This window comes from Neurospora tetrasperma (assembly GCF_000213175.1).
Source record: "Neurospora tetrasperma FGSC 2508 unplaced genomic scaffold NEUTE1scaffold_5, whole genome shotgun sequence".
Lineage (NCBI taxonomy): Eukaryota > Fungi > Ascomycota > Sordariomycetes > Sordariales > Sordariaceae > Neurospora > Neurospora tetrasperma.
Window position 1 is genome coordinate 1,612,141 of NW_009799103.1, and position 15,082 is coordinate 1,627,222.

The window sequence follows — 15,082 nt, forward strand, 5'->3', positions numbered from 1 at the left end:
GACCGAAGTAATTCGTTGTCATTGACAATTCCCTTGTCTATGCCACAATTCGGATTTCGTCAATGAGAGCCCTCCACATTCGGTTCTTGCACAAAGAGAGAAGGCTTGCCTTACCTACTCATTGTTCAAGTACCGAAACGGCTTACACTTCATCACCGGAATCCTTTCATCGAGTCGTAAATTTAGAAGAACAATGAAATGCGATCATGAGGACTCGGACTTCTTTGCTGAACAGAGCCACAGAGCGGAGAAGAACAAGAGTGAGGGAAAAAGTATAAGATCGGGACGGGTTGAGCAGCTGTTCACCGTTCAGTTCAACAACAGCCAAACTTCCACATTCGAGAAGAGAGAAACCAAGAAAAGTAAAGTCACCACCAAGAACGAAGCCAAGATCGCAACCCCCCCTCAGTAGCTACCTACCCACACCAGAGAAAAAGAAGGACAATAAAAGAAAGGAAAGAAAAAAAAAGACCAAAATGCCACCAAAGAAGACCAACGCAAGGAACAGGGTCACCAAGGGCGGCCGTCTCGGCCACGGCCCCAGATGGACCCCCTTCAAAGCCTGGAACGCCTCCCGCACCGCCCGCGAGACCATCCCCGGCGCCATCTGCAAGCAAGTCGACTCTTTCTACGCCGACCCGCGTCGGTGGAACGCCGCCGGCCGTCCGCAGCGCCCGCGCCTCTCCACGCTCCCCAAAACAGAAGCCGAGAACGAGTCCGAGTGCATCGCGGACCGCGCGCGCGCGGCTCTTGCCGAGCCCATCGACGCTCCGGAGGTGAAGTACTGCTATACCTGCTTCGAGTGCGGGCGGAACCCAGATGACCCGGAGTGCAGTGTGCAGTGTTATGACGAGCTTCACAGCGGTGGCGGTAGCAAAAACGGCATGAAGACCTTTTTCAAGAAGTGGCTTGAGATCCGACACACGGGCACCGCCGAAAAGGGGTACGGCGTGTTCGTCAAGACCAACGGTCGCTACGAGATCCCCAAGGGGGCGTACTTGGGTCATTACGTCGGCGAGATCATTCCTGGGCCGACGAAGGGGTATAATGCCAACAACAAGTACCTTTATGAGCCGCAGGTTGGGCTGGAGTGGGACACTGACCGGCCCATCATTGATGCGGGCAAGATGGGGAATTGGACAAGGTTCATGAATTCGAGCTGCGATCCCAATGTGAGCGAGTCGATTATGCAAATTGGCAAGGTTAGGGTGATTGCGTTCTTTGCGAACAAGACGTTGAAGTCCGGGGACGAGCTCTGTATTTATTATGGGGATGATTATTTCAGGGGTCATGGTCTGTTGTGTACTTGTGACAACTTTGAGGGATCGCATGATCCGACGGCCGTTGAAGCGGGACTCAAGGCTAGGGAGCGGCATCAGCAGGCTCTGGCTCTGCAACCTTGATTGATTGAACCCTTGGCTTGGCTTACACCGTAGTAGGTAGTTAGATAGCTGTCTTTGGCCTGGCGCTGTAGGATACCCGATGCATATAGACCTGCTTTTGATCTTTGGATATATAAATCTTATCTTGAACCTGATCGCTATCTGACATATGTGAACAAACTCTCGTTAGCCAACGTCGCTCTCCATCTCTGCGAAGATGGGTATGGGAAAGGCGATGTAGACGAACTTCGTACCACAATCTTTTTTAAACCATTCTCTAATCATCCCATAGGGTATCATATCAATCGACTCTTAGCACCTTCTTTATCAACAAAACAAGAGTCCTCTTACCAAGCAGCCTCCATCCGTTTACTCCACCTTTATGCCGACACCTCCTTCTTCTCAAACTTCTTATTCCCTGCAAACCCCTTGGCCTTCTTCGGATCAAAGTTCTTTCCCAGATATCCCTTAGGTTTCTTCTCGGCCTCCTCCTTTTCCTTGTCCTCCCTCTTCTTGGGTGCCGCAGCTACTCTCGCCGTCTCGGGGTCCGTCTCCTTCGCCCACCTGACCCAGTCATGGCGTCTGTGGCTCCACATGTCACCCTTCCACGTCCGCCAAACGTTGCGTCCCAGCCACGTCTCCCTGAGATCACGTTCGTATTGCGCTAGTTGCGAGATGATGTTCTCCTTCATGTGGAAGGGGACCGCAGGCGCGTTAGGCTCGGCCGGCTTGGATGGCAGAGTGATGATTGCGTTGAGAATGGCAGAACCGTGCTGCGATGTGGCGAGCTCGTATACGTGCGGAAGAAGGGACGACACGAGGACCTTGTGGAAGGTCGGGGTTATGGCGGGTGTCTGAAGAGCCTTGATGAGGATTGAAGAGGTGTTATGCGAGGTGGTGGCCATCTTCATAACCTGTGCTGGCTTCAGGGCAGCAAGTGACGATTGAATGGCCTTTGAGGGTTGGCCGGGAATGGCTAGCAGGGCGGCGACGAGTTGCGAGCCGTGGTTGAGCATAAAGGCCTTGTTCTTGGCTTCTTGGGTTTGAAACTTGGGCTGCTGCTTCTCCTTCTTTTCCTCTGCTTCTTCCTCTCCTACTTCCTCGGTCGACTGTGGCTTTTGCTCCTCCTCGCTGACCTCCTCGTCGAGCATGCAGAGCTTGGGCACGAGGTTCTTCCAATCGTTACCGTAAGCAGATGTAAGAGCCTTGAGAAGGGAGTTGATCTCATCAGTGCCGTTGCGGACGTTGCAGCGCTCGAAAAGGGTTTTGATAACGTTGAAACGTCCCTTGTCGACGAAGCTCGCCATCTCAGGCAAGGACTTCTCAACGGCGTCGGCAAGATCTTCTCTGCTCAGGCGGTTGAGAACCCTGATGGCGGGGTAGCAGGCGATATCGTTGCGAAGCAGACTCTGGATACGAGGGCCAAAGATGTGTTGCTGAAGACCCTTGAAAATCTTACCGGGGCAGTGGGTGATGAGTGTTTCGAGAAGTCGCGAACCAATCGGGTCGTAGATCATAGAGTTGACGAACTCGGCAGCTTGGGTGGTGTTATCGGCAAATGCGGCGGGCGCGTCGGGCACAAGCATGCCCAACAGCGAGATTTCGGACTGTGTCTCCTCCTTGTTTGTCTCCGCCTCGTCATCGTCCTTCTTCTGCTTCTTCTCTTTCTTCTCCTTGTTCTTTCCAAACATGGTCAACTCCAGCTCCAATAAGAGCTGCAGTGTCGGGTTACCAGTAGGATGCTTCGCCAGCACCCTCAATGCCGTGGCATCCATTGTCGCTGTGGAGTCGTCAATGATCTTCTTGACCGCCATCGTAAAGGACGACGGAACCGCTCTGATCTGGGAGCTCAATTCGCTCGCATTTGCTGCCGCACCCTCCACCGTGATGTACTCCTTCTTCCTGCTCTGCAACAGACTCTTGGTGCCGGCCTGATCCAGCGGCCTTCCAGACAGGATAACCAGCAGCGCGCGCATAGCGTGCGAGCCGTACCTATCGCTGAGCAAAAATCCCAAATGTTCCTCCAACTCATCCAGCGTCAGCAGGAAGAGATCTTCCATTGACGACTTCATGGCCTCCGTCTCCTCCTCGCCCTCCGGGAGGGGCTCCTGCTCGTACTCGCCGCTCAGCTCCTGGGTAACGACGGGCGCTGACTGCAGAAATAGCTTTTCGCAACAATGACTGGCAAAGCGATGGGTGACGAGCGAGATGAAGTGGCCGCCAAACGCGTCAAACAGGCTCTTCTTTTGGCGGGTGTTGGACAGCAGGATGAGGCGTTCCATGAGCCGCGAGCAAGATTGACTGCTGGCCAGCTTGAGCTCCTTGCCGCGCATCTCCTTGTAAACGTTCTGCAGAAAGATGTCGCGCTCCTCGGTGGAGGGAAAGTCGTTCAGCTCGAGCAATTCGTCGGCGTGGCGGAAGTATTCTTGCTCCTCTTCGGCGAGCATGCCGAAGAACTCGCGCTCGAAGTTGGTGTTGGGGCCACGACGACCTTCGGGGGCGCTGGAAAAAGCATTCTCGTCGTAGATACCGTCCAGAGGAGGAGGAACGTAATCGGCGGCAGCGGGGGCGAGGGTTTCCTGCTGGGCCTCTTCGCGGCGTTGCTTCTTGATGTCTCTCTCTTCTTCGTGTTCGATTTCTCTCTCTCTCTTCTTGGCGCGCTTCTCGTCACGCACCAATTGGCGTTTTGACTTTCTGTTCTTGCCCATGTTGCCGGTCGCTCGGTCTCTCGGTCGATCGGTGGTGTGGACTGGTGTGAAGAGAGGTAAGGTTAAGCGTGGATGGGCGAGGCGAACGATTGTTGCTGGATGAACTTGTTAGAATCCAAATAAAAAGTTTCGTTATCTTATCGCCGAACGAGCACCTTGGGAGCTTCCACTGGACTGTTGCCAAGAGGAATTAATCTCCACTCTGATTGGATCAATAGGCTGGGAACACCAAGCTAAACACCCGAGATAGGATGGCAGCGGCCAGGGGTTATGCTAAACGAGGCCCTAACCCTGGAGTGTACACCATTACCAAGTCATTAATGGTCCAGATGAAAGTGATCAATGGCTTGACAACAACAGCAGACATAGTATTTCTATTGAAGGGCAGCTCTACGGTCAAGTATTCCACGGGATTCTATCAAAGCCCGCTCAAATTCCACCCATGACACCCATCCCACAATGCATAGAGGTATCTTGTCCCCCGGCCAAGTCGCCAACCGTTAACATGTAAAACAAGTCCACCAACTCGAACCATTTAGTTAGAGGTAAGTAGACGCCCAGGGCAACGATTTGAACGCAATCAACGCTGCTCAAAGGAGAGGATCATACAGCCTACTCAAAGTTAAAGGGGGAAAACAAAAAGCTCGACTGGTGTTGAGTTCGGGACCAACTACATGCCCATCTTCTAGCTACCTGCAAACCTACCACGTAGGCCACTGCGAGTTGTTGGAAGCTTTGAACTCGGGGTTCAAATGGTCTTGGGCAGTGAAGCTCCTGTCACCGGAATGATGAGGCCTGGTGTCGATGTGTTCCCTTGGAGCTTGGTGCGGTGGGGCTCGCTCCTTCCCACCGCATCTTCACTAGGTCCCCGCCGTCATTTGCCTCTGCTCTACTGCCACCCAGCATGACCTTCTACAGCCAAGGTAATCACTGCCCAAGATAACCTGGACTGCCATCACCGCGCACTAAACCGTCGCAGTCCTCATCGGCGGCGTATCATTCGGGCTCTTCCCGTTCCGGTACTGCCACAACCTACTCAGATCCTTCACTTTCACCTTAGCCGGCTTGCTCTCGCGCCTCGTCCGCACCCGTCTTCGCTGTTCCACCGGACTATGACCACCGTAGACCGCAATCCCTCCCACGGCCTCATCGCCATTCCCTTCACCGCCGCCAACGATGATGCCGTTCGTAATCCCATTAGCAAGCCAACTGATCTCCATCGCCTCCTTAGCAGCCGTCATCTCACTCCCCGCCTCCCCAACCGTGATCTCGCTCTCCATGAACTCATTCCCCGTTTCCGCGCATCCTAAAAAGGCGCCCGTCTTCGGGTCTTTTTCGAGAGGGAACATGCCGTCCAGGTAATGCTGGCACAGCTGGTGGCCGCCGCGGGTGGTGGTGCGGGCAAAGACGCGGCCGATGAAGCGCGGCATGGTGTGTTGCCCCGGGATGGAGGTGGCGAAGTGCAGGATCCCCCAGAGGGCAACAAAGTCGGTCGTGTGCGCGTAGTGCTCAATGTGGCCGATGGCGCGGCCAGAGACGGCTGAGGGGGTGATGGCGCTGGTTTCGGAGGTGAGGGAGGGGATACTGGGTGCTACCCAGGAGGAGGAGGAGGAGCAAGACTCCTCGCCCTTGGTGGTGGTGGTGCTGGCGGTGTCGGGTGCGGCCGCGGTTGCGGGAGTGGTACCCGTGGTTGTGGTCCTCTGCTGTGGGGATATTTCGGTCTGGCATTGGTTGTTGGACAGGGTTGCCTGGGCTTGCTCGGTGTTTCCACTTCCCGCTGCCGTGTTGGTGGAGTCGGTGGATGCCGCCAGAGGGTTGTTGATGGCACTTCGTTGGGACTGAATGTTTCGATGCGGGTTGTTGAAGTGGTTGGCGGCGTTTCCGAACGTGTAGACTTCGAGCTTCGCCAACAGGTTCTGTGGGAGCTCTTGAAGAAGCCAGTCAATGATCATGCTTCCCTCGATGGCGCCCTGGGAATGCAGAATGAAGATGACCTTGGAGTACTGTGGGTTGTAGAGCTTCTCCTTGATGATCCGGTAGCAGATACGCACATCTGCTGTGGCGTAGCCGAGGTTGCGTTGGACAAGACATTCGATTACATCGAATAGGATACCGGCACTGGATCGGTAAGCTTAGTATGTCTCAAAGTGTTTCCAAGAGCGTTGGACTCACGTTTTGTTGTGTATCCCGAGGATGGGGCGCTTGAATGTTATGGCTAGTCGGTTAAGGTTACTCTGCATCCAATGCTCTCTAAGCCTCTTGTCAGCTCAGCTCGCTCAGGAACCGTGGGGGATCGTAAGACCAGGTCTCAGCCAGTGACTTACCCTACTGCCACACCGTTGATGAAGATCCATTGTTCATGGGCATGCTCAGGAAGAGCTGGTGCGTACTTTGGATCGGAATGGTATTCGACCTCCTTCCCGTTCAGAAAGGTACAAAGCCCATGATTGACGAGTATAAACAGTCCGATTGCCAAAGCAGCAGTCCAGACTGGAAACAGAATTAGTGTTGGAAGTGTCACGATGAACCCAAGCTGCAACACCACGAGGATTGCGTGAAGACCAACACAGAACAGGTTTCCGCGCGTAATAGATAGCTCGTCCAAGTCTCCTGAATCCGAGGGTGATAAGGGGATCAAGACGTAGGGAAGAGCCCAGATGAACTTGAAGAAATAATAGATATCAAAGGCCATCAACTTCAACGGCCGATCCGTATAGCTGTAGTTGATGACCGACTGCTCCCCGATCTGAGAGCCAAAGAACTTTGTGTTGTTGGGGCTAGGCGTCTCCGCCTTTCGCCATTTGGACGCCATGAATGCGAGCGAGGCAAATATGGCCACGATGGTGAAGCCAGATAAGACGAGAAGAGTTGGCATCGTCAGTGAGGACTAAAGGGGCCATATAAGAAGGGAATTCTGTGAAACTAGCACAGCCTTTTAATGGTTACACCAACTCCTAGTCAACTCCAGTCCGGCGATATCCAGTTCTAGCAAGTCAGGCCGGTGTCGACAGGGTATTTAAGAACTGGGATCTGACCGAGGCCAAGTTGGGCTTGTTTCGGCAACTTGGCGCCCAATTGGTTACCTCCATGTCCCGCCCGTCTTACGGGACCAACAACGGTGATGATTGATGAAAACCAAGCCCCAAGTTGGCTAAAGAGTCAACAGATTATCCCCGTTGGGACGTCAGATGCCCTCCTTTCACTGCCCCGAAGTTTTTGATGGTTGGTCGGAATTGACGCTGGCCAAGAAAAGACGCATCAGCCGTGCTGTAGGGCTGATCCACCAGAACCCCAAGCCTCCCCACTTGACGTTCTCATGGCGCCATCTGATAGGAAATTCGTCTCGTAAAGGCATCAAGGTGCGCTGCACAGCTGGCAATCTTTCCATGATGTTGTTGTCAGATACTGACCATAACGCCAAACACCCAAAAACCACAGCTCCGCACAGGTGACGGAGTACATAGTGGCACGTTAGCCCCCCCGGTCGCGGATTCCAACCCAACTCAGCCGTGTCGGCTTATGTGGATTTTGGAGTGAGGAGTTGGGAGCAAGCGTCAGAAGTTGAAAGCAGGTACCCGTAAGCGAAGCTGCTAATCCGTGCCGTGCCGTGCCGTGCACTGCCGTCTTGCTTTGCTTTCTTCCCACATCTGCTTGTAGCAGATATATTTTGGTTTTTGCACATGATGAATTCGTTTTGAGTTGGTTGCTGGTTGGTTAGTTGGTAAGGAAAAGAGCAACGAAGATGGGAAGATGAAGGTAGGTTCATTGGATTTTGCAGGCCACACGAGTCGGTAAAACTCTTATGGTCAGTGCGTTGTGCTGTCAATGCTCTTGTTTGGGTTAGGGTTAGATATGGAGTGATAGAATGAACGAACTATTGCGCCGTCAGACAGAGAATCTTGCTGCTGGGAAACACCAGAAAAAGAAATGTTAGGACAAACGGAATGGTCTTGATAAGTCCTACTCTCGAAAAAGTATTTCGATGGAACATGAGTAGTTAGTATAAGTACACCCAGCGCCACGCCGCACCCTTTTATACCAAGTTACACGAATCACACGAGTCACGAGTACCCGTGCCATCTATCTACTTCCCTCATTGCTTTGCTATTGTCCCGTGAGCCCGTCAACAACCCTTCGCTGTCGCCGTCGTCCCCATGATGAGTTGCTACCAATGTAGGAATGCTAAGACTCCGTGCATGAGCCAGTTCATAATAATCATGGTAATCATCATCCGTATTCCTTCCGTTCGCATCAAGGTGAGTCTCTGAAGTATTTGGGCCAACCACGCCAGTCTCAGTCACCCAGCTCCGAGCCCTGTGTAACTCGGCCGGTCTGGTGGGCACGCCGCTTTGAACCGATCCGGACGCAACAACTATGCCGGAGCGCTCCGTTACGCTTCCGGACGGACGACTCCCCCACCCAAACTCGGCGCCGATTGCCTGGTCTATCCGGGATTTCAACGCCTCGGGTGTTGGCGACGGCTGTCTGGTCTTCTTTCCGCTAAATATGTTGACAGTGTAGCCTAGATTCTGCTCATTGCCGTGGCTGTAGCCTCCTGATTTGTTGTAGGCCAAATCATAGGCTTCGAGCTTGAGGAGGCGACGATACGTGTAGAAAGCGTAGAAGAGCATCAAAAGTGTTATGCCACTGCATCAAAAGTTAGCTTGGCAGTCACTATGTTGAAGGTATTTAGTTTGATCTTACAGCAGAATGCAATCCAAAGCCAAGCCCACTGTGGAGTAGTGGTGGTCTGGATATTTGACGTAGACGGTGACATCTAAGCCTAGCATTCCGCTGGCAAGTGTGTATTTGATAAGATGTGTACACAGCATGAAGAAAGGGGTCAAGGTCTCAGACCTCGCCTTCCATATTTCCGCAATTGTGAGAGCTACGGAAATAACTGAAAAACCAACCTGGGTGGATTCCCAACTGATAGAATGCCTTTGTGTTAGTGCGCCGTTTATTCGGCGAAGAGAGTTTGGCAGACTGAGAGGAGCTGTTGCGCTGACATACACTATTTGAACTATAATTCCCTGACCATGCGTTATCTCGTCGTCAAAGGTGCGAGAGGTCACAAAAAGCCGGTAGGAGAATAGGCCAACTAGGCTGAGAAGGGCCCCAACCTGTATCATCCAACATGGAGCGAGAAGCCGAATGCGCCATTCGGCGCGTGCGAAGAGCACCTGATCCAGGTTAAGAGTCATGCTAGAATCTTGTCGTTTGGTGCAGGTAAGGCGCCGCAAAGATGAATAGGCGTCGTTGAGTGACAAAGGCGCCTGGCTGGAGTCATTGAGCGTTGTTCCTTCTGAGCATAAGTCGCGTACCCTTTCCCATGGATGCCGGTCACTCTGCTCCAAGATCCCCGGCAACTAATTCCAGTGTGGCGGCGAATATCGGTATGGTAGATCAAGATTGGAAACCGTATGTTGACAGCAAAGGTACCTCCTTATCGGATCCGCCGGCAGAAGCGGAGGGGAGATATTTATCGGGATGGGGAACGCTTCGGCATTCGATCCGTAGCTTTTTGTAGCTCAGCGCCCGGCAACCCAACGAAAAGAGGCTGAGAAGTGGATTCCTGTAGGATTCAGAAGGGAAGCGCAGGGTCCATTGGCTCATGGCAACAAGCGCCCGTTTGTCTCTGGTTTCGTTGTCTCAGGAAGTATGGGCTGGGTTGTATTCTAGTGTACCTAGATTTAGGCGGAGGCTGTTTCGCGGCCGCTCCATGGCAAGAAGCAAGGAACGGGAAGATCGATGGAAGCCACATTTCCTTGATTGGGCTTGTGAAAGTGCATCATGCATGCCCAAGTGGGCTAAACAGCATGAGCTAGTGAACGTTAGGTGCAGGGCTGACGATCTTGCGATTTGGTGGAGGGTGGTGGAAAGACGTTGACACTGGAAAACCCGGTCACAAACAGCGCAGCCTCCAGCGCTTGTCGCAATCCTTACCCGTCTGGCGGCAAGATAGAAGTTATGTCGCTCACCTTTCCAACATCGTGGCATACCTCATTTGAATTTGTGTCAAGTGACTGTAGTAGGACTTGCGGGATGGGAGGATGGGTGATGATTACAAGCGCAGGAAGCGGAAAAGGAAGGGAGCGAAATCCATAAATAAACCAAGCGCGAGACTTGGCCCCCCGACTGACCAATGATCGGGTCGGAAAAGACCGCTGCCTGCCAGCTGCGCCTCAGCGAGGGAAGCTTAAGCCTGCGAATACCTGAAAAGGCCTGCCAGATGAAAAGAGTAGTTTCTTTGGTTTTTTTTTTTTTTTTTTTTTTTTTTTTTTTTGGTGAACAGAAACTGGTTCAATCGTTGCTTTCTCCCTATACACCGAGTTTAGTCTAACGCTTATTCCATCAGAAACTGTCCGCAAACTAGCACTTCGAACCCCCCTAAAATGCGGCAAACGGCTCAATACTCGTTGATGAACCGTTTAAAAACCCTAACCGCCCTGCATTGACCGGGACAGTGCATCATCACCGGCGTTCTCGATAATTGCATCGACCAGCGTCTCTCTGATAGGCAGATGATGGTGTCTGCCAAATCTCGGAGCCCGCAAGGGACGCCAGTTCTCACAGCGAAACGCCGAACGAGGGCAATTTCCTAGAACATCCTCTATTCCATCCTGCGGTAGTCGAATATCCTTATTACAGCCTATCTCTTACGATCCTGGGCACGCCATAGCGCTCCTCGACGTTGCCTCCCCGCCCAATAGCCTTGCTCCGTGAACACCGGGCTGCGCCCGTTTCGTTCCTGTCTCATTCCTTTGGTCTCATTGCCCGTCGGCGGCAGCAGGTTGGAATACCGAAGTGCTGCTGAATGGTACGACGTTGCCGCTCGCATCTGACATGGCAGGTACACTGGCGTCAACGTCATGCTGAAGGTTTTGACGACTCACAACCTGAGCTGCCGCTGATGTTAGTATCGTGGAAATTGCATACATGGACGCCAAACATTCGAGAGGCTTGAAACATCAGCCTGGCTTGCTCACCATTATTGTTCGGGGTTGTGGGATAAGCCATAGCCACAGAGACGAGAGCGACCATAACAGCAGAGATAAGCTTCATTGTGAAAATGGAACTGATATTGAAGAGCTAGGGAGCAGCGAGTGTTGGGCGAATGGAAAAGAGGAGGTGATAATAAAGTCGGCCGGCGACAATGGTAAATCTGGAGCGACTGAATGGAACAACACCAAGAACTCGAGGCAAACGGAGCGAATATTAGAACAAGGGCGATGAGCGAGTCAACAGCTCAGGCCAAATCTATCGACGGATATTGCCAACTATTTGTACTCTTGTGTCCAGGAACATCGTGAAGGTGTGATCAAGATCTGCTTGGTCTGGGGAACGATATGTGTTTCAGGATACGACTCATGCACAACACTGCCTTCGGATCGAGTACAAGGTAAAAGCCGAGTGGTTAGCCACTTCCCCAGAGGCTTGTTTAAAACGCGGCAACGGTTTCTATTCACGATAACCGAGGTGTGGAGTCTCTCTTGGATGGGGACGATCCAAACGGGGTACCTGGTCCTGGGCGGTTCAAAGGGCCGGCTCCGGGACGTACATGGACCGGTGGTTTGCGGAGTGGTACATATTTGGTGAGCGAACAGCCTGCCTACCGCTGCGAAGGGCCTCAAGATTTCGAATCCCTTGGCGACACCATCCAACTTGAATATTCCCGAGGGCATATTGTCGGTTGAGTCGAGCCAACGTAGCTGGGCGATTCCAGAGGTGATTCGTGGGTTTCAGTCCGGTTGAGAATCTGCATCTTTCACATCTTTGACACTCGCCTCTGGGGACGTTTTTTCGGGGCTCCTGCAGCTGTCACGTATCAAAACTTTAAATGCCCACCGGAATTACCCAAGAGTTCAGATCCTGGGGAGAACCCAGCCCCAGTATTAACCCAGCCTTATACCTAGTCGCAGGGAGCTGAAACCGAGGATCTGGAACTCTGGTCGGTTAAAGTGTGGCATTGGCCGGTACAGAGCCCCCTGTGGCTCGCACCTCATACCGTAATGGGCCTCTTCCGAGGTTCCGTGTTGCAGCCTGCCCTGGCTTCCCCTGTCAGAGCCTAGAACATCTATCACTACCGAGCTATCAATCGTGTCTGATATTCACGAACAGATGAACCGCGTGGAATGAGTGGCTGATATGATCTAAGAGGTTAGACGAGCTCTCCTTGCTCGAACCGTGGCATTGAGAGGAAAAGGTTCGGTCGTATAAGTGTACGATGAGCGGGCGGGAAAAGGGTATGAATTTTATAATGCAAGTTCGTCTTCTTACCTACGTATCTTCGTATTCAGACCAGGTGCCACATTGGTATATACCGGCATATGTCAAGGTAGCACAGCAGATGGCGACAATCACCAGTAAAATGGCACCGCATCGGCTCCAGGAGACTGTAGACGAAGCTCACGTCAACACAATCACCGAATTCGCTGGAGTTGTTTAAAGACCCTCCAGGCGCTGTTTACGACACACTGGCAGCGAGTGATCTGCGATACAGTCCGTTGATGCTGACATTTGTACAACCGCTCTTCGAGGTCTGACCGCAAGGTGGTACAGTACTTCCCTCACGATGTCCGAGCGGGAGGCCAGAAGCGTCTTTGTAGTGTATCGATTGGCGAGAAAGGATTTATCGATAGGGTCCAGATGCCTCTGGAACCTCGCTGACGGCGCCACGACGGGGAGAGTCCCGTCAAACATCCAGTGGATCTCAGCCCACCGAGATCCACTAGAATCCGTCCGCTACACAGGGTACTGTCGGGATGACACTGACGGCATGCCTGCTTCTGTGCCTCAACTCTAAATAGATGACTTGGACTAACCCTTACTGTCTTAACAATCTCACAATTGCGTTGCGCCCGCGGTCGCTTACTTTCAACCCTTTCAACATAGACTCACGATAATTTCAAGGTCCATGATGAGTGTAGTGAGCTCCATGAAGATGTTAATCTTCAATTTGAGAAGCTGGACTGAACAGCAAGTTGGATGTTTTTCCATCGTGGCAAGGATGTGGAGTGACGAGAGGGGTTTCGTTGTTAGGGAACCATCAGCAGCAACATTCTCAATCCCTGCTCCTGTGGTGTTGTTCACTGCCGCAAATTGATTGGCCACAGCCATTGACTGGAGACCCCGGCCGTCGAGTTACCCCTCGCTTTCGACGCCTTTCCTCCATCCATCCATCTGTTTCTTGTTTGTGCTGCTTTACTTGTACACATTGAGAGACTCAAGAACGGGAACCACACCATTTCCCGACTGGCGGTCATCCTTGGCTGGAATCCGGATGGATGATTCAGCCACGGCTCCATCCGCCTGACTGCCGCTCGTGCTGATGATGACCACGCACAGCACACATTCCACTTGCAGCTTATCATCCCCCACCCCCGCACGTTGCAGTTCGATCTCTTTCCTCTTTTCCCCTGTTGTCGCGCCTTCGTTCGAAGAGCATGACAGGAATCTCTACCCCTCCTTTTAATTGTGACTATCTCCAGTGTTTAGAACCAGGAACGTACAACTAATCAACAGCCGCTTGCTCAACCGTCAACATTCCTACTTCCAAGTACTACAGCACCTCCGACACCGTCAAGACGCTGTACAACCAAGTTCTCGCCAACAAACGCACCATGGCCACCGTCGAGCACTGTCTCTGCTGCTTCGAAGCACTCGTCGCCTATCATGAGCGTCGCAAGCCCATGAGCCTGTCTGAAATTGAAAAGTCATGGGTCGAATACATCAACACCGTTGACGAGAACAACGGCGACGGCGACGATGACGACCAAGAGGCCAATGTCTCCAGCAAAGCTCCTCAGATCCCCGCGCTCCGTAGACTAGCCGCGGCAACTTTGCCGTCGTCGACCACCTCATCATCGACCTCCCTCGCCACAATCAGCAGCAGCACCAGCGCCAGCACGAGCAGCAGCAACACGACCCTCCAGTCCGGCATCTCCACGCCCGCAACCTCTATCGCCTCCTCCGCCTCTCCCACCCCGCCTACACCCGTTTACGAATCTCCCCTTTTCGTAACCTGGAACGTCGTCCGAGACTCGGATGATGACGACGTTTCCCTCCGTGGCTGCATCGGCACTTTTGAGTCTCAGCCTCTCTCCTCCGGCTTGCCCTCGTATGCCCTGACCTCTGCTCTCCAAGACACGCGCTTCCACCCCATCAGCCGGGCCGAGTTGCCTTCGCTGCAAGTGGCTGTGACGCTCTTGACTGACTTTGAGCCCGCGGCCGACGCCATGGACTGGGAGCTGGGCAAGCACGGGTTGCGCATCAGCTTTGTGTACCGCGGACGCAGGTACGGGGCGACGTACTTGCCGGATGTGGCGCCGGAGCAAGGGTGGACCAAGGAGGAAACGGTGGTGAGCCTGATGCGCAAGGCCGGATGGGAAGGGAACAAGTCGAGGTGGAGGGAGGTGGAGCTGAGGGTGGTTAGATATCAAGGGAAGAAGGAGAAATTGGGGTATGAGGAGTACAAGGCCTGGAGGGATTGGGTGGATGAGAAGGAGGCGGAGTGAACGTTAAGAGGAAGAGGAGGAGCTGCGTGGATTAATTGGGTTGCATGGATGAATGAGCTGTTTTGATCGAGGAGTTATGGTGAGGAATATTGGTAAACCGAGGTGTTTGGCGTAGAGGCATAAACGGATACGATGAAGGGAAGAAAGGCTACGCGTGTCACGTTTCTTAAAGAGGAATGCAAGCAGAAGCACAGTACAGAAGGTTTACGGATATAACGAGCGGCGTCTTGGGAGTCTAGGACATACTTGGGAAGAGGTTCATACACCTAGAGAGATATTACTTTCAACAACCATGCAAACAAATGGAAGGAATAGCGGCTGATCGAGACGAAAGACGCAGTTGCAATAGACAACGAAGCAAAGCACAGCACAGCAAGAATAGAAGTCGAGACAACAGGATTCCTCTAAAATCCAACTAACTCGAAAAAAAAAATATGGTTGAATACATCAGAAAGAGCCATCACCTTTCACCTCC

General features: G+C 52.8%; 7 protein-coding genes across 7 annotated transcripts; 3 read left to right on the forward strand and 4 right to left on the reverse strand.

Annotated features, from left to right (window-relative positions):
* Nucleotides 1-446: 446 nt before the first annotated feature.
* On the forward strand, nt 447-1,513 carry NEUTE1DRAFT_147919 (uncharacterized protein; the record flags this gene model as incomplete). Its single annotated transcript, XM_009854919.1, has 1 exon — nt 447-1,513. One exon carries the CDS (start codon nt 477-479, stop codon nt 1,401-1,403), a length of 927 nt encoding a protein of 308 aa, XP_009853221.1.
* A 231-nt stretch (nt 1,514-1,744) lies between these two features.
* NEUTE1DRAFT_66960 (uncharacterized protein) lies at nt 1,745-4,090 on the reverse strand (the record flags this gene model as incomplete). The annotated part of the gene is made up of 1 exon (XM_009854920.1): nt 1,745-4,090. The coding sequence occupies one exon, from the start codon at nt 4,088-4,090 to the stop codon at nt 1,763-1,765; it is 2,328 nt and encodes a 775-aa protein (XP_009853222.1).
* A 628-nt stretch (nt 4,091-4,718) lies between these two features.
* NEUTE1DRAFT_85645 (uncharacterized protein) lies at nt 4,719-6,965 on the reverse strand (the record flags this gene model as incomplete). Its single annotated transcript, XM_009854921.1, has 2 exons — nt 4,719-6,208; nt 6,415-6,965. The coding sequence occupies 2 exons, from the start codon at nt 6,963-6,965 to the stop codon at nt 5,056-5,058; spliced, it is 1,704 nt and encodes a 567-aa protein (XP_009853223.1).
* Nucleotides 6,966-8,053: 1,088 nt separating this feature from the next.
* Nucleotides 8,054-8,961, reverse strand: NEUTE1DRAFT_66966 (uncharacterized protein; the record flags this gene model as incomplete). The annotated part of the gene is made up of 2 exons (XM_009854922.1): nt 8,054-8,737; nt 8,795-8,961. The coding sequence occupies 2 exons, from the start codon at nt 8,920-8,922 to the stop codon at nt 8,152-8,154; spliced, it is 714 nt and encodes a 237-aa protein (XP_009853224.1).
* A 272-nt stretch (nt 8,962-9,233) lies between these two features.
* NEUTE1DRAFT_85648 (uncharacterized protein) lies at nt 9,234-9,862 on the forward strand (the record flags this gene model as incomplete). The annotated part of the gene is made up of 3 exons (XM_009854923.1): nt 9,234-9,515; nt 9,611-9,667; nt 9,788-9,862. 3 exons carry the CDS (start codon nt 9,423-9,425, stop codon nt 9,860-9,862), a joined length of 225 nt encoding a protein of 74 aa, XP_009853225.1.
* Nucleotides 9,863-10,559: 697 nt separating this feature from the next.
* On the reverse strand, nt 10,560-11,382 carry NEUTE1DRAFT_95660 (uncharacterized protein; the record flags this gene model as incomplete). The annotated part of the gene is made up of 2 exons (XM_009854924.1): nt 10,560-10,994; nt 11,080-11,382. The coding sequence occupies 2 exons, from the start codon at nt 11,153-11,155 to the stop codon at nt 10,861-10,863; spliced, it is 210 nt and encodes a 69-aa protein (XP_009853226.1).
* A 2,219-nt stretch (nt 11,383-13,601) lies between these two features.
* On the forward strand, nt 13,602-14,932 carry NEUTE1DRAFT_85652 (uncharacterized protein; the record flags this gene model as incomplete). The annotated part of the gene is made up of 1 exon (XM_009854925.1): nt 13,602-14,932. One exon carries the CDS (start codon nt 13,714-13,716, stop codon nt 14,605-14,607), a length of 894 nt encoding a protein of 297 aa, XP_009853227.1.
* Between the last annotated feature and the right edge of the window lie 150 nt (nt 14,933-15,082).